The 19,196-nt window shown below is 33.6% G+C and overlaps 1 protein-coding gene across 3 annotated transcripts; it reads right to left on the bottom strand.

The window, feature by feature from the left end:
- Positions 1-3,073: 3,073 nt before the first annotated feature.
- On the bottom strand, positions 3,074-16,092 carry LOC123536318 (uncharacterized). 3 transcript variants are annotated; one of them, XM_045319417.2, is made up of 7 exons: positions 15,923-16,092; positions 10,259-10,552; positions 9,819-9,899; positions 9,522-9,644; positions 8,860-8,981; positions 8,494-8,683; positions 3,074-8,143 (listed from the first exon to the last, which is right to left on the bottom strand). In XM_045319417.2, the coding sequence occupies exons 2-7, from the start codon at positions 10,523-10,525 to the stop codon at positions 7,262-7,264; spliced, it is 1,665 nt and encodes a 554-aa protein (XP_045175352.1). In that variant the 5' UTR covers positions 10,526-10,552; positions 15,923-16,092; the 3' UTR covers positions 3,074-7,261. The 3 variants fall into 3 exon arrangements, with proteins under 3 accessions (XP_045175352.1, XP_045175353.1, XP_045175354.1); XM_045319418.2 differs by lacking the exon at positions 15,923-16,092 and adding an exon at positions 15,538-15,672; XM_045319419.2 differs by lacking the exon at positions 15,923-16,092 and adding an exon at positions 12,572-12,594.
- Positions 16,093-19,196: the final 3,104 nt, after the last annotated feature.

The following is a 19,196-nucleotide window of genomic DNA, read 5'->3' as shown; positions in this document are numbered from 1 at the left end:
ACAGGGCGGGTGATCACGGGACTTTTGTTTATGATCACATTGTGTCCACCTTAATGGCTGCCCCCATGTACTAGAAGGTTTTATTTTTCATCGTATTTGAATATATTTTACCGACCATGTTCCAGCCAACAACTTTCCGGTTCCAACGATGTATTATTTTGCTATGTGGATGTTGCCGTCTTTCCATTTACCCTGCAGAGATTTTCGAAGCGGTGATTTTTCTCTTGAAATATTGTGGTCACATTGAGTCTAAAATTCCAAAAACACATTTTATGCATTTTAACAGGATTGTTGTTGGTAGAAATCGACTGAAGATGCACCGCAATCATGTATTTTGCTTCACATTTGACTTGAAAATGTTTATGCGTGTTTTCTACAATGTTCCAGGGATTCATGTCTGAATGGTCACATTGTGTACTGGTCACATTGTGTCCAATAAATTAAGGAAAATAATGTATATAGCAAGTAATTCCAATCTACTATATACTAATGAGGTTTTTTAAGTGTTTTTAGTAGTGTTGCAATTCATTAAAGGTATAAAAGTACTAAATAGGTAATCCAGCAGCACTTCGGGCTTGTCACATAGCGGCTGAAAGAAAAATAATAATTTTTTTCCCATTTCTTTTAACGTAAGCTAGTTCCTGTTTAACATCATTGTGGACCTATACTTGTCATTTTGTATCATTTTCAGGGATGCTTTGTGCATTTACAGACATGTAAATTGATTCCACATAAGATTGTGAAATATTCCTATTTTGTTGCTTAACAATTCTGACTAAACTTATACATTGTAACTTGTATTACGAACCTTTTGGTATTATTTTTAAACTGTCTTAATATATGACTTAACCAAAAATTAATAATAAGACATCCATTGCATTACATAATTATCTATCTGATGAGCATAATTGTGCCGAAAATAGTAAAATCAGTGTGCCATCAAGTGTAAAGTTCAACAAGTAATTATTATTTTTCAGTCACTGCAATACTGGAATGTGATATTTTCAACTAATTTCACTTTTAAAGACTTGAGCGTTGGTTCAAATACACCGCATAGGCGCACTATGCTAGTTGAAAATGCATTTTAAAGTATATCTATTTAATGGAACTGAAAATTCCAAGACCAGATACGTTGCTATCAAGCTCTTTTTAATATCGGACATTGTTTTGAGTATCATCTATAAATGAAATAAAACATTTTGTCATATTCAGATTTCTTTAACCAAACTTTGTATGCATGTCTTACTTTTTCATTTTCAGCTAACCTTATGTTTACTAAGCTCGCAGGTAAAAGGAAGAAATAAATCATGCATCAATCATTAAATAATGTATGTGGCTTTGTTATAGTAACATACTGTTTCTCAAAATTTAAAATCGTATCATAAATGGTGTCTGTAATGGGTGCACATTACTTATAAAGATAAGATTTTCACATTTGTTTCACTTCATAGTAATTTAACAGATGAAGGTAACGTATCTGATTAATGCTTTGGCGACAATATGTATTTGAATGCACTGACAATGAAAATTATGTAACAATGATGACGAATTTTGGTAGGTCATGCATGAAAACAGTTTGAAAATGAAACCAAAATATTCTAAATACAATGTAAAATAAGTTTAGTCAAGATTGTTGAGCGACACAAAATTAGGCAATTTTAACACTCTTACGTGGAATCAGTGTAATAAAGTTCATTTACTTTTCTATAAATGCAAAGTCTTCTAAAACAAATGGTACAAAATGTCAAGCATAGGTCCACAATGATGCAAAACAGGAACTAGCTTACAGAAAAAATGAAAATGACACTTTATCTTAGGAAATATAAATTATTTCCTTTCTTTTAGCCATTATGTGACAAGCCCGAAAGTGCTGCTGGATTACCTATTTAGTTCTTTTATGTAAACTTTTAATGAATTGTAACACTAAACACTTAAAAAAAACCTCATTATCATGTAGAAGATTAGAATTACTTGCTATATACACCATTTACTAAATTTATTGGACACAATGTGACCATGACATAATATGACCATTCAGACATGAATCCCTGGAACATTATAGAAAACACGCATAAACATTTACAAGTCGCGTGTGGAGCAAAATACATGATTGTGGTGCATTTTCAGTCGATTTCTACCAACAGCAAATCTGTTTAAATGCATAAAATGTGTTTCTTTTTTAATTTTGGACTCAATGTGACCACACTATTTTCAAGAGAAATGTCACCGCTTCGAAAATCTCTGCAGGGTAAATGGAAAAACGGCAACACTCACATAGCAAACTAATACATCGTTGGAACCGGAAAGTTGTTGGCTGGAACATGGTCGGTAAAATATATTGAATATGATGAAAAATTGTATAAAAATACAAAAAAAAAAAACTTCTAGTACATGGGGGCAGCCATTAAGGTGGACACAATGTGATCATAAACAAAAGTCACGTGATCACCCGCCCAGTAATCATACATATATGTTGATACGTGTATTGGTATATTTTCAGATGTCCACTTAAAATCATACCTTACCATGCGAATATATTTTCACTGTTGATTTTATGTCGTCGTTAATGTGAAATCCCATATATCAAATTTAATAAACATTTAATATTAGCAATGTGTTATTTGTGTTTCTAGTAATACCTTTTCCAACCTTCTTAATAAAAGTTACAGACAAAAACATTTGTAACATAATCGCCATTCCATTTACATGTATTTTCAAGGAGAAGAATTGCATAGTGCTACTTATGTCTGACTTTACACTAAACATTCGGTGTAAAGTGCTGAAAGAATATATATAAACTGCATACAAAAACAAAAATAGAAAACATTAAGGGAAATTACAAGCATTTATTTGAGTTATCCTGGCCATAACTCAAAAAGATCTGAATCGAATTATTTCAACCTTTTGTCTGCAATTATTCATGCTCCATCTCTGATAAATATGGGGAAGTTCGTAGTTACTTGCACAGATTCCAGGAACAATGGTTAGATTAACTGCCAACCATTACATAGCTATAACACTGTCTGTTGCAAATTGGTTCTAACCCGAAAACAAACAAATAAAAACACAGAAATCAGATTGTACATTGTAATCAAGACTTCAATCAAAAGACTTTTTTTACTTCAAAACTGACAACCTTTTTCACATACATTTCAAACATTGCAATTTCGGATCTAAGCAATTAGAGTGAGAAGAATCTGTCCAGGCATGTCTTTAAAAATTAGGTTTTATAAACCAATGAATGAACACCACGAGAGGATAACATTCTTATTACGTTTTGACCTTGAATGTAAAATAAACAATTTCTTATTTCATGTTTTATTTCAGCGGTTTGAACTGAAGTGAAAGTATGATTAAAAAAAACTTTACTACCAGATATTTCAATACTTCACTAAAACACATGAACACTAACATGTAAAGGTAATAAATATTTACTATTCCCTGTTGTGAAGTCCAACGGAAATATAGAAAAGCTGTTCATCAATATATTTGTCTTTTCGAGTGTCTGTCCCACAACAAGTTAAAACTTTCAGAGTCATGAAACCATTAAGAGCACAGCAGAAATTTACCTGTCGATTTGTTTTATTTGGCTGGCTTTTGGTATCATCTTAGCAGATTATAAACTTTACTGACATATACCTGTTGCTATTAGCATGCATATTTCTTATCCAATATTTCAAAATATGTCTCGAATTCTATAAGTAATTACTTCACATAGTAAATGTGGTCAATAATAATCGGAATTTCTAAAGTAATGAATTTCTTTAAAACTTCAACAACTGATCAATTTACACTTAACGTTTAGCCTTACATTTTGAGAAAAGAAATTCAAACAAATCATCGAAAGAAAGGATTGTTTCACTTGAACCGCATATAAAACATATATAAAATTGTCAGTTTACTTATATTTACATTGAATTCCGGAAAAGAACTTCATAAAGCGGTCATATTTGCGTTAAAAAACTCACCATTTCCAAAGAACAGTTACGTATCTTCGTTTTGATGCATTTGCAAAAGTTTTCAGCAATTGTTTAGTTTTATTTCTTTACAAATGACATTTGAATTTAAAGGGGGACAACTTTTTGAGAATATTTCAAATATCCATCGTACGGGACAGTAATGGTCAGGTAGATTGTTGGTAAAAGTTTTGTTAGTTTATAAAATATTTCTGTGTTTTGATAATATGCTCCTAAATTATGTTCACCGAGTGCTTAAAATCAAAACAAATACTCGGCTTTTTAACTGGCTATTACCAACCTATCACATACTCGCATACTAACTTCTGATTTAGGCAACTTTAAAGAATGCATTTTATGGTATTGCTGTCCAAAAAATAGTGTCTACACATTTACAAAACATTTTGAGAAATGTAATGAAAGTTACCTTTCATTATTTTTCAATCAAATTTGGAATGTAAAATAAAGTTTTATTTAAATATGGTACTTTATATAAGCTTTAATATAGGCTTCTATCTAGTCCAACTTGTGACGTAATAATCACCCCATCTTTAAAACTTTAACACTTTCTTAACCATTTTGTGCACTGTACCCTATAGTTAACATCTGTCCAGAAACATTTTAATTCATGTAATCATGGGTAAGTCTACAACTCTGCTACGACTGAATTCCTTCTTCTAAGTTTGTAACAATAGCACAAGCACATACAATCATGTCAGCATTAGAAAGATGTACGTTTTCTGGTTCCGACTTGACAGAATTCACTAATTTTAATGGTAGAATTCCTTGAATGATAGAAAACCGAGACTTCTTCAAGCCTCTATCACACTGAACTAACATTCGAACAGAAGCCAACTTATGGGATTTCTCCACTTGGTTGCGCAGATAGCTGCCTTTTTGTCTGCTTTTTGGTAAAAGTTTGGCTGAACTTTCTGTAGTCATGTCCTCTCGTACCATAAACAGCCGGTCAGCTAAAATCTGGTCACCTGGACGAAGAATCAACGGAGAGATGTATCCTGACTGCCTAGTTATTTGATTGTCTAAAACACGTCCTTCTCAACCTTTAGATAAAGTTGAGGTTGTTTTCGTCCTTCCCAACCTTTAGATAAAAGTAGAGGTTGTTTTTCACGAAAAACGTACGTCTTCCACCACTTGCCATGCAGAAATTATAAAAGGCCATAACTCCATGGAAATTAATCACTGAACCATAACATTCCAACGAGACATACAACTGGGCTTCGCAGCGGTAACTCCTGTGAATTTTGATGGCATTCCAAACAGTGGTATAAAAGTAGCACATATCAAAGAATTTGACAAACGATGGGTAATGACTCCGCAGAAAATCGTTTAATCAGTACACGATAATAATATGTACAATTACGTTTTTCGCTAATCACTCTTGAGGTTTGGTAAAATTCATCCTAATTGTATACAACAAGTAGTGTAAACACGGTAAAATATGACAGAATATAGGCCATAACTCTACTGATTATCACTAAACCAGAACATGCCAATGGTATGTATCACTTAGTTTTGCACCGGCTTGGTGACATTCTGCCCAATGGTGAAAGAGAAGTTTCCACATATCAACAAACACTACATGTGGAAGACATAAATAAGTAGCACACTACCATGTAGATTACATGCAACTAAAGATTTAACCCTGTATGTTTCTTAAAGTTAATGTAGCACCGTGCTCTTACTTTCAGTTTCTTTGGATTTTCAATTAATGTTTCGAAACAGTCAATGTTATTTGTTAGTTTCGGAAATTGACACATAAATGCTGATGATGTGGTTGCAAAAATGTCTCTTATTATAAATCTTATCCTGGAATTTAAAATTCTGACCCATTTCTAGACAGAATCGACCACAGTTCTCTTTCCAACCAAATACTTGCAGATTTGTCTCAATTTTAGAACTGTTCAAAGGAACTGGTCCTGATTAAAAATGCTTCCGGGATTTGCGGGTCTTAGTCCCTCGCTTGTAAACAGACGTGCTTCTAGAAATATTGCCCAGGTTACATATAGAATCTGTTTCAAGGATCATCTTCAAAAATTAGATTGGATGCAAACTTGGTTGTATTCTTTTCAAGTTCATTATTTGATTTATCCCTCTCTTCTGTAAGCTTTTTAACTCAGTACAGCATGTCCCACTCATTAGACTCTCCATTGCTATATATTCATACTCTGGATTACTAGCATGGCTTATGAATGCTGGGCAAAGTGACCACATCCCATGGTGGCAATGCTTTTTGATGAAACAGAATAATTTCTACAATCTTCATAAAGTGTATCAAGAAAAAAGTAAAACTGTGTCAACTGAGAAATGTTTGGTTAAAGATTGCTTTGTTGCCATGACAACTGTTAAGCGGCTTGAGAAGAACAGTCCTGATTATTCTGGCACTATAAAATTTAACTTTGTGAACTTTTCAAAATACATGCATGAAATACTCAGACTTCACTGTTGGATATACATCCTTATGTTAAGACATGACATGATAGCATTACCGTTAGAAAAAAAAATATTTACAAACAAAAACTACCTTTGTAGGCAGGATTTTTCCATAAATGGACATGATAGAAAACTGGAAACATTGCAGATTTTCTTATTCCTTGGCAAAATGTTATGTATTTTCTTTCAAGAATAAATCATGTTAATCCATGTTTATAACTCTGTGAAAGGACACTTCTTTTTTTATGAGCATAGCAAATATTTGCTGCAAAAAACTTATCTGTTGCCACGGCAACAAGGATTTTACTTTAAAGTTTTTTGTTTATGTAGAAGCATGTTTCTGGTTTATTATATATGTTTTATTTAAGCAAACTTTACTTTGTTAGTAAATATCTCTTATATGTTTTCATTGCATGAACAAGACACTATGTTCCTTAAGATGGCAGAGTTTTAATGCAGACAGGCATATCAGAAAATTATGTAGTTTGTTCAACGTAGCACCGGACATAATAAAAATGAAAGAAGAAAAGAAGAACGCAAGTAAATATATATAATAACAGACAAATTTAAATTTAAGTAACTTTTCTAAACCTATGGCTATGTGTGAGGAACATGTAAACTCATTCGCCGTAAAACGAAAAAAAAAAATGTTTGCTGAAGCAAAAATATTCCAGTGATTGTTGGAGAATTAAAAAAAACTGGTCGCTGGCAAAACTTTTTGGTCTAAATCTGCGCCTTTATTTATTAAGATTAGCATTTGATTTAACTTCAGACATGTAATAACATTGGGACTTAAATTCTTTCCGTTTCACGTTCTATCGTTCTTTTCTAAACATAAATGTTTAAACATATAATTATTTGTTGTGTTGTTTCCTTCGTTCTTTTTTCTTTGACATTTCCTTCTGGAACTCTTTCGACTTTTCTTTAATTTTATCTGGTACCTGTTCGTTCGTCGAGAGAAAATCTAGCTTTCTGGACATATAATCTTTGCCTGTAAATTTTCCCGATTTGAAATCCTCAAATTCTTTGCAAAGTATGAAATAGGTCACTTCCCAGTGCAAGAACTCGACTATAGGATCATAGTCATTATATATAACATCCAATCTATCAAGAACTATTTTCTCTGCCTCAGTTAGGTCATCAGCATTGCTGTTTAAATCATATTTGTGAGGAAGTCGTTCTAATATAGCATCTTCATTCGACTTTCGGACTTCCCGAGCCTTGGATTTTATATATTCAGGAACTCTAACATCCCTAATAAAACGTATTAATCTTGGTACATTATTAACCTCATGCTCCGGGTCAGACGTAAGCTTCTCCATATCTTCGTCAAGGTCATCCGCAATAATTCTCCAGTGCAGTGCTAAGACAGTTTCTGGATATGGTATATCATCATAAAGCGGTCTAAGATTTTGAAGAATTTTATATTCACATCGTGAGAGTTGAGTAACTGGTGTGTCCGTGTAATATTTTCTCTCGATGTCGTCTGATAAGATCTTTATGAATAGTTTCTTAATTATTGTGCCGTCTCTTCTCATTGTACGTGTTCCTTGAAATGAGATTTCATTCAGTTTAAAAAGAATATGTGGTTTTGGATGAAATTTGCAAGGATCTTTTAATTCTTCTTCGAGAGACTTCAAATACTCAGCATAAAATTCGAGTTTTAATTCTCGTATCACCTCTGGATGCTTGGCAGACGAAATATCAGTTAGGCTTGTCTCATTCAGTGCTCTTTTCTGAAATATAAATATGTTTTACAAGTATTACAGACATACTCAACTCTAAAGATAAGTCCCTGTCACTGATAGTTTTACAAATACATTAACAGAGTTAATTCGTCCTACTTGTAATACTATCATTTTACATAGATTTTAAGTTGTGCTTTTATTTAGCAGTCTATTATGTAGAAACCCAACTAAAGAACAGAATGGTTGGGCAAGTCAGATTTTGGCAAAATCATGCTTGTTGAAAATTACATACTGTTTGTTCAAATCAGTGACAAGGTTTTCACGAATATAATATTTTAGTCGTACACATTTAAATCTACGGCATATGTATGTAGCGCACACGCACGCACACTGCTTACCTCATCAACAGTTAAGTCAGCTAACTCCGTCCTATTTTTATATTTTTTCGACATGCTTGTAAGGATTTCATTCTTTATCTTGGTCTGTCTATCTTTACGCTTTTCTTTGTTTACTGGATCTATTTCAATTTCAATTTCTTCTTTAACTCTTTCGTAGAATTTATCCATTAGTTTGTTTTCATCTAAATACCTGTATGATAAATAAAACAACAAAGGAGGTAGAGGAGAAAAAAGTAAGAGTTACAAAACAAAAATATACATGCATATATAATAAGTACATGCATATTAATGCATGGTCCAGTGTCAAATGAGAATTTGTGAATTCCCACTGCAAACGTAAATAGTTATTGTAGACCTAATGTGTACCTGTTTTGATTGTCATACACTTCCGGCAGAAGAGCAGCTACGTCCCCACTTGCGTAGTCAATCATTTCTTGTGACAACGGTCTTTTAGCCCAGAAGTTGCCATCATTCTTGACGTATTCAAGCTGGATTTAAAAAATCAAAACGTGTTTTTTGTGTGATTTATTTACAGTCTCCAACATAAGACAGTAATGAAAAACGTAATTTAAATTGTTGATTATAGTTTTAATAAATATTGGTGTGCAGGCGTCTACTGTGTGGTCCAGTCGGTGTCATTACTTTCAATTCACTTATCATAATCAAACAGTGTTTGCTGTTGCCTAATATAGAATGGTTTCGTACAATTTCTTGTTTTTGTTGAGTTTAACGTCGTAACGACACAGTTAAAGGTCATATGGCGACTTTCCAGCTTTAATGGTGGATGAAGACCCCAGGTGCCCCTACGTGCATTATTTCATCACGGGCGGGCACCTGGGTAGAGCCCACTGACCTTCTGTAAGCCAGCTTGATGATGGCTTCCTCACATAAAGTATTCAACGTCCCAAGATGGGCTCGAACCCACATAGGTGAGGGACAAGTGATTTGAAAGCCACGGCCTTAACCACTTGGCCATGGAAGCCCCCTTTTACATGTTCTAGATATAAAAAAAATGAGACATGGATTACCTGTACATCATCCTTCCTCGCATATACCCCGGCTGCAGCCGAGTACATCTTGCATATTTCTTCCAACTTTTCTCGTGAAGGTAGCTTTCTACCTTTGTGTTCTTCAATCACCAAGTGAGCCACCTTGATGTGGAATATTCAGATATGTTATACAGCAATATAAAACTGTTACTTTTCTCATTAGATATTAAGTAAAAAAGGTATGTTATCCATTTATAAACACATTACAATATTAGCCCAAATAGTGCAAAACAGTATCTGACTACAACAAATGGTTTATGCATGAAGAACTAATACCTGTGTATCAAAAACATTTTCTAACTTGATTCCGAACTGATGGAAGAGAGCCGCACTATCCTCACTGCAAGAATGGATTACCTGAAATAAAAAGTAAAATATTGTTTTGAACGTTTACATATAAATGTAGAATATTCATTATGGGTGCCCATTTCAGTTCCTCAGCATTTTCGGTTTCGATTTTGGTACTTTTTATGGATTTAATATGTGTTAGGGTAATACAATGGATAGCCCTTTTCTGTTATATTGGTTAGATATATATTCCGTCATACTAATTGCAGTGTAAATTGAAAAAAAAACAATTATAACGAACACATGACAAAGCATTGGCCTCAGCCAAAATATAGGATACATGTTTATTTGAACTGATGAATAATTCCTGTCCTTTTCCAAAAGAGTAAACCTCTGTATTATAAAACAGAGGACTAATATCGAGTTACCTTTACTATTTCTGAAGATGTCAATAAGCCATCGAGACCAGAATCCTTGAAGAAGCTTTTATCCTGTTCCTGTTCATTTTTCATGACGTCAAATAAATAAACAGTCCCATTTAAGGTGCCAATTTGAAGCAGTGTTAGAGGCCCGTCTTTACCAAGTTGCACTCCTTCACAATCCACAGCTAGCAACGTTTCCTGTTGAAGAATTCTCACAACCTCTTGACATTTTTGTTTCTCAGACGGAGAAAATAGGTTTGCTGAAGATGCCATAACGGTAAGAACCGTTTATATCAGAATCTGTAAAAGATTTTGCAGCTATAATGTACTATTTATGTTTTGTGATTTTGCTTTAGTGGCTGTATTAAATGAGTTTGAGTGGTACATCAGATTAAAATGGTGACTATTTTTCGGCGAACGCCGTCTAAATTCGTTTTCGTTACCTATGCCACGTGACTTCAGTTTGCAAATCAAACTACTTGATAACGCATTATAGATAATTTATCAAAATAGAAGATTTATGCAACACTCTGCCTGATTGGACGAGATTGTCAATTTCTTTCACTCTGTTTGTGCTACGCTGAGTGAAATGTAGACAAAGCGTTTATCCTAAACGACGCTGTTCACACTTTGGCTCGGTATATTTAGCAAGAATATTGATATATCTCAAAATGATAAGTAAGTTTAATAAATATGATAAAAACCTGTTCAAATACCAACATATATCAAATTAAAGAAAAAGCTGAATACGGTCTGCGTATCACATGAATAAGGGTGTGATAAGAGTCTTTTATGTAGAGAAGTGCTTTTTAAAAGATTTTCCTTGTTACAATTGTCGTCTGTATATGAACAGGTTTCTTGCTTTTGTGACTTATTCAGATTGCATATTAAAATGAGTACTTGTTTGCTTTGATATATTTGTTATAAATTATTTAACTGATTTATTATATATGAATATTTTCTTTAGTGTGGTATGCAAATATTGAACTCAGTTGAAATCTGTTTTATTATATATATGCTATATAATGACTGAATCTCAATACACTGAAATGAAGGTACGCTACATACAGTTTATCTATGTGATATGACTACGGTCAAACTTTGTTTATGAAACAGAAATATTGAAATAATTACAATTGTACGTTTTGCTTGACCATCACTTTTTTATAGGTGTGACGTCATTGTCCAAAGATTCATGAATAGCGAATATGCATTTGTTAAAACGGGATCAGTTGGCCTATTTTAGAAATAAATAAAAATAATAAATAAAAAAATCCTTTAATTGATTTTTTCTCATGTATTCTAATCAAACTTGATTTGTACCATCTTTACTAGGCCCGCAGCCAACTTTGTTCAGCTGGGACATTTGACCCCTTTTAGGGGCTGCTAGAGCTAACACTAGAAATGCCTTTATACAGCGTCTCATGAACAGCTTGATGGATCTTTGTCATACTTGGTCTGGAGCATCATTATAAGGTCCTCTTCCAAATTTATTTATATAGGAACTTGGGCCCTATTAGGGACCACTATAGCTAAAAGTAGATATGCCTTTCTCCGCATTAACCGCTAAAATGTAATAGATTTTTATCAAACTCGATGTGTAACAATATCGTAAGGTCTCCTGCTATTTTGTTACAAATGGGGATAGGGACCAATTTAGCAAAAAAAAATAAACACGTTTAATGACCTCTTCTCATGAACCGCTTCATGAATCTTCATCAAACTACTGTTGTAATTATTCGTCTAAGGATAAACGAAACAAAATTGCAACCCTACGAAACCTTTGCGAAAAATTAAAAGAGAACCATTTAAATTGTTAAAGTTCGGTGTTTAGTTTTGCAGTTGGAAAAATGTTACATGAAAGATGAATGTTAGATGAAAAATTCATAAACTTCTTTCCTTATTACAATTCGCCGACCATCATTTTTAAAGATATTTCTTGTTTATCGATACTTAATTCCTGTACCACAAATATCAAAAATTAAAAAGCAAGAAGCATAATGTAACCCTTTTTATCATGTGACTCATGATTGACTGGTCCAAGCTGAGTACTTCGATAGAGGGTGATTTTATTGTCGAAAAATATCTAATCAAGTTTTGTGTCACCTTAGCATTTACCCTCTCACGAAAGTAAAACAGTGTAGCATCTCAGCAAAGAAAAACCTTCCAAAATACTTCAAATTCAAATTTGGCATATATACTATATTTGATTAAACAAATATACTAAAAATGCGTCAAAAAAGTTAATAATTGTAAAAACTTTCCCCGTTCTACGCACAAATTCAATCAATAAATTTACGGAAAACAAGTTTTACCTACTTTATATGATAGGCAGTGGAACTGAAAATACCAGCTTCAAGTAGACACTACCTATTTTAAATATATGTGTAATTAACTGCATCAAAGTACAGAGTCTGAAAAAAAAAATGAAATATCATTTTCCGAAAAAGAGTTATTTGATCTGAGAAAATGATCATTGCTAAAATATTTGGAAAACAAATGGAGACAACACCGCTGTGACTTCATTGTAGGCTTAGGTTACTATTGACGTAGTATCTCATGCAAATCATGCACTTTTTTACCCCTAGGCACAAAAACATGCATAATTACTGCAGTCTGAAAAGAAAACTATGTAAAGATTTAGTCAATATAACCCTGGGGAATTTGTGACATTTGTTGTGATGAAATTCGTCAACAAACAGACGATTTAAAAAAAAAAATAATTCAAAACCCAGGTACAATATGTTGAAAATGCTACTGCTGGAAGAGAACAATCTCTGCTACCCATATATATGCGTCAAAGCATGGAAAAAATCTAGAAATATGAAAAAATCAAAGAAAACAATTTCAGCACTGTTAGATGTGATGTGGGAAATAAAGTTTTGCTGTCTTTTTTAATCAATATAATTATGTTCGTTTAATAGTTTGCTTGGAAGCAGTGGTCTAGCAGGTTACTAGCAGTAAATTAATACGTCAGAATTACTGATATGTCAGGATGACACCACCTTCTATCTAAAAGAGAAAATATAACTTAAATACAATAAAATGCACTGAATAATTTTGAAAAACAACAAAATTTTTACTCAACTTTCTAAACAAACATTTCACAAAAAATATATACAAGTTAGAAAGAGGCCAAAAAAAAACTGAAAAAGATGACAAATCAGCTTAATGAATATAGAGAATGAAGTTTTCAGTTTAAATAAAATGTACTTCGATGTATTTTTGTGACTCTGTGCTTGTATGACTATACCTTAAAAGAAATGAAATGTAAATTATTTACTACTATTAAATTAAAAGATGAAAATTTAAAATAATTGCTGCTAAAACAATAGAATTTATGTCACATAATTAAAAAATATTACTTACCAGTTAAGAGAAAAGTTACAATGAATTAAGTAAAACTCTCCGATTCAATATACAGCCAAATTTAAATAAAAAAAAAGATTAATATTTCAGTGTTGTTATATTTCTTTGTCTTTTTGGATCACAGAGTCCGCTCAATGTTCATAGGTAACAGAGTTCCGCTTAAGCCGGTGTTAGGGGCGTGAGGAGAGTTGCACTTTCCACTACCTCTCACGAACAGATTCAATCAAACCGAGTCTACTATTATATTGATTGCATTCTATGCTTCCAAAAGATCTTCCTAAAAGAGCTATATAGATGTTATCAGTCCAAAAGTTCCTTAGAGAGTGAAGAAATGGCTCAAAAATTCTACTGAGGTAAACTCTCCCAATAAAGAATGTAAAATACATTCTGATTGGTCAGCATCTTTCTGATAAGCCATTCAACATTCATCCTACGTGTCAGCTATATATGACCTTGCCAATGTTTATGTATAAACCTCTTTGTCAATAATCTAAAAATAGCTCAAGGTTCATAAATGAGAATAGCTAATGAAAACAAAGATATAAAAGGCAGTTTGCAGCAGTAAAGATAAACTGAAAGTACTGATGACTATGAAGTATACAAGCAATAATAAAGTATCATAAATGAATATATTGAACTGTATTAATTTGAAGAATGATCTATATAGATAAATCAGCAATCTTTAATAGACTAGCTGAATGCCCCTAATAGACTATCTAAAAGTCTTTGCTTTCTAAACTTAAAATACCATATTTTAAACATTTATAATAAAGAGTGTTAGATTATATAATTCAATCTACTGAAACTATGTATTATCTAACTTTATGTTGTAAAAATCCAACTTTACTATATTAGGAGGATCGAAACTTTATTGGGGTAAGTATAATGCTCTTTTCGGTCTATAAAAATAAATAACTAGTAAAAATCATCTCACTAGTCTAATCACATAATAAATGAATTTTCCAAAGCCGATTTAAGATGCCATTTCAAGGAGAAACGGCAAAGTAGAATGTTAAACTTTACCCCAGTTTCGACAATTATAAAGTTGATAGCCTCATTTCTTTGAAATTGTGCAAAACAAAGACAATATCTTTATGGATTAAATTCTTTAAACTTTCTCCTGTCATACTTCCATATCAAAATGTCTAAATCGTTGTTTTAGTGGAGATTTTTAAGTTTGAAAAACACCATATACACGAACAAAGGCGATGTTTCCTCCTGTTAAATGTTTTTTATGTTTCTCAGTAAGAATCGAGTATCAATACATTATGTTAAATATTGGACGTTTTTAAATGAGTTATCACTTTAACTCATCTGAAGAAACCCATATTGCAAAATCATGTTTCTTTTGCAAAAATAATATATGCCCTTCAATGTGATTGTACTTTAGCCGACAAAATGGTATGCGAAAAATTATGAGACAAATGTCTATGCAGACGGACCTGTACACCAGGCCAGGGTCCAGGGCCGGGCCGAGGGGTTCGTGCCCCCCCCCCCTCATACCCCCATCCCTCGGTTGGCTGAGAAGTTACCTATACTCATCAGACCCGACTATTTTCGCGAAGGAATAATATTTTCTCAATATTTAGACCAAGAAACGCACCAGAGGACACTATTCCATTCCTATACTTCAAAATTTTCCATGGAAGAGGCCCCTGATCCCCCTCCCCATCATCAAAAGGGGAGTATCCATTTCATTACCTCTCAATTAGACCTTCAAGCGCACCAGCTCCCACCATTTCCTGTCTGTATTTCATAAATTTCCAGGGGGAGAGCCCCCTAACCCCACTAAAATGAGAGGATAACCCCCACCAGTAAATGTCCTAGAGGCCACTATTTCATACCTGTATTTCAAAATTTTCCAGGGGGAGAACCCTGACCCCCATAACATGAACAGAGACCCCTCTCGTACCTACCCGCTTTCGGCGCTATGCGCCTCGGCGGTGACGTCTTCTTTCTAAACTAATGCACCCCATTCAAATATTTGTTGGTGTCCGGGCCCGCTGTACACTTAAAAACGGAAGACACAAAATTAATGTGAATCTATATTTACATCCTTGTAATATTTCGAAATAAATTGCACATTGCGGCCAAGTATTTATCATACTTTTGCAATAATGAATATACTAAATTCTGATATGTCAGTAAGGCAAACATGTTCAGTTCTTGAATTTTGTAGCAGTACAAAAACAAACAGTAGTAATTCATATCACCTATACTTATTTTCTAACGGTGTCACCCTTCTTCAAAGATGCTATGAAACATAAAAATAAAACAAGATTATAATGATAATGTTCTTACCATTATCCAGTATCTATATGGTAACCAAATCATTTATTAACTTCATATGATTTATACACAAATTCATAAACATTCAACATTTCAGCGAAACCGAAACAAGCTTATTTTCCAAAAATTGAACGTAACATTTATTATACCACTGCAGTTATTTATATCGATGTTGTCCGTATATTATCCTCGGGTAGATAACCAATAAATCGTAACAACTACATGAATATAAACATGGGATTTTTAAGTTGCTTATAGTGCCTTTATTCGTTTAAGTTGGAAAATAAAAATGGAAAAAATGGTAAAATTAATTTGATCTTCAAGTCACAAAAATAATTTAGACCTAAAGAAATTCTTTGTTACCAGTAACATGCTAAAAAAATTAGGGTAGGTAGGTCGGATTTTTTTTTTTTTTTTTGAATTTTTTTTTTAATTAAGGGAGACTTTTCGGAAATTATTTTTGTGTCAAAAAATGAATGCAAATAAAAAGATTATGCCTTTAGAGCATCAGTAAGTTGATTTTTAACATCACTGGCGATGTTTAAAGGATAAAAAGTGCAGTTTTGCAACTTTTTAACAAAAAGTTGAAAAAGATATTCTCCAAGGCCATAAAAACATTTAGGGTCGGGCCAAAAATTTAGGGTAGGTCGGGATACCGTAAACAAACAATTTCTTTTTTACGCCTTACGGACCTGTAGTTTGTGTTAGTTTTTTTTATTTTTTTGCTTGTATTGATCAATGGTATTTTGAAATACATGTACTTTGCAAATAACGACAACTGCCGGCCGAGGTTTTAATGACTCAGATGCGTGTCAAGAAGACAGAAATAAACGACTTAGATAGCGATGGTACCGACCTAATAAAATCTAGATGAAGATCCTAGAGAAGCATAGAGTGCCACCAAGCCAAATAATAGCAGACTCGGTTTGACTGAGTCAGTTCATGAGAGGTAGTGGAAAGCGCAACACCGTGCATGCCACCTAACACCGCTTTGAGAGGAACTCTTTAATTACATAGATATTGAATAGCTCCATGATCCCAAAGGACCAGAAAATATGAACTAAAACTTTCACAAAAGTCAACTGATAAAGTTTTTGTACTTCCTTGCGAATACAGCTGCCTTTTTACCTGCTTTGGTAAAAGTGTGTTTAACATTCTGCAGCCATGTCATCTTGTACCTTAAACAGCCGTTCAGCTAAAATCTGGTCATCTGGATGATGAACCATTGGGGAGAAGTATTCTGACTGCCTAGGTATTTGATTGTCTGAAACACGTCCTCCACAACTTTAAGAAACAATAGAGGTTGGTTTTCACGAAAAACGTTTGTCTTCCACAAGTTGCCATGCAGAAAATGTTAAATGCCATAAATCAAAGGCCATAACTCCAAGGCAAACCAATAAACCATGACATTCCAACGAGTCATACAACTGGGATTGGTAGTGGTGATTCCTTTGAAGTTTGGTAGAATTCCAACTTGGGGTATAAAAGAAGCAGAGACCAAAGAATTTGACAAACCACGGCTTATGACTCATCTGTAAATCATTTAATCAGCACATGATAATATTATGTACAAATACGCTTTTCACTAATTATTCTTGATGACTGGTAAAATCTATCCTAAGTGTATACAGCAAGTAGTGCAAACACTGTACAATATGACAAAACGTAGGCCATAACTCTGCAACCGGAACATGCCAATGATATGTATAACTAGGCTTTACGCCGACAAGTCCCGTAAGGTTTGGTGGAAATCTGCCCAATGACCAGTGTTAGAGAAGTTTCCCAGTACATGTAATAACAAACACTACATTTGGGAGACGTTAATAAATAGCACACAACAATGAAGGTTGCATACAACTAAAATTTTTACTATTATGTTTCTTTAAGTAAATGTAGTACTCTCCTCTGCCTTTCTGGTTCTTTGGATTTTCAGTTGATATTTTGAAACAGCCAATGGTTTTTATTAGTTTTAGGAAAATGACTCATAAATGCTGATGGTGTGGTTGCCAAAATTGTCTGTCTCTCTGGCCGCTGTATCATAAATCCTATCCTGGAATCAATAATTCTGAAACAGTATTCTAGACAGAATCGATCACAGTTGTCTTACCAACCCTAAACTTGCAGTTTTGTCACAATTTTAGAAGTGTTTAAAAGAACTGTACCTGATTAAAAATACTTCCGGGACTTACAGGTCTTAGTCCATAACTTGGAAATGATTACTTCTAAAAAACAGCCCAACACAATCAAGTATATAGAACATCTTCAAAAATTAAATTGGAATCAAACCGAGTCTGCATTTTTCACTGTTTGCCTTGTTCTCGGTGGTGGTTCCGAGGAATCTTTTTTCAGATTTTATTTACTTCACAACATCTCAGTGTTGTTATATTTTCTGGTTCTTCGGGATCATTGATTTCAACTCATTTAGATTTGAAAATTGAATACTGCTACGGTGCTAGGGGGCGTGGGCAGTGTTGCATTTTCCATTACTGCTCATGAACAGACTCAATCATACCAAGTGTGCATTTTTGACTGTTTGCCTTGTGTTTAAAAGAACTGGACCTGATTAAAAATACTTCCGGGACTTACAGGTCTTAGTCCATAACTTGGAAATGATTACTTCTAAAAAACAGCCCAACACAGTCAAGTATATCGAACATCTTCAAAAATTAAATTGGAATCAAACCGAGTCTGCATTTTTCACTGTTTGCCTTGTTCTCGGTGCTTCCGAGGGATCTATTTTTCAGGTTTTGTTGGATCTATTCATTTCATGTTTATGATCTAACTTACTTCTTTCTTCTCGTAAGCTATTTAACTCCAAGAACAGCATGTCCAACTCAGCGGACTCTGAAAGCAATTCCTTCCAGCTTTGGATCAGAACTGCTATATATTCATACTCTGGATTGTTATTGGTCTAGCAAAAATAGCTCTAATTAACAAAGTTGGTTAGCATACATTTGAAGGCTAGCATAGCCTGTAATTTCTCAACTTGTAACACTGTAGATGTCTTATGAATTTAGATACACTATATTTTAAAGCAATGTCACATGACACAAGTCATCTGGTTTTAGCCTTACGTAACAATTTTGTGAAAATTTGCTAGAGAAAACAAAATTTTCACATTTTTACTGGTACTGAGTTTTGGTCTTCCTTAACGCGTCTAAACCCCACAGTTTCCTTTACATAGGTTACTGACAGTTCCAAGACGGTGCTCCTATTTTCGATTTTTCTTTTTGTCCGTTTCATATTTTGTGTAGTGTATGTTGTCTTGTTTGTTGTTGGCGTTTCT

The sequence above is a fragment of the Mercenaria mercenaria genome, chromosome 17 (genome assembly GCF_021730395.1).
Source record: "Mercenaria mercenaria strain notata chromosome 17, MADL_Memer_1, whole genome shotgun sequence".
Taxonomy (NCBI): domain Eukaryota; kingdom Metazoa; phylum Mollusca; class Bivalvia; order Venerida; family Veneridae; genus Mercenaria; species Mercenaria mercenaria.
Note: the sequence above shows the minus strand (reverse complement) of the source record. Positions and strands in the feature narration are given on the sequence as shown.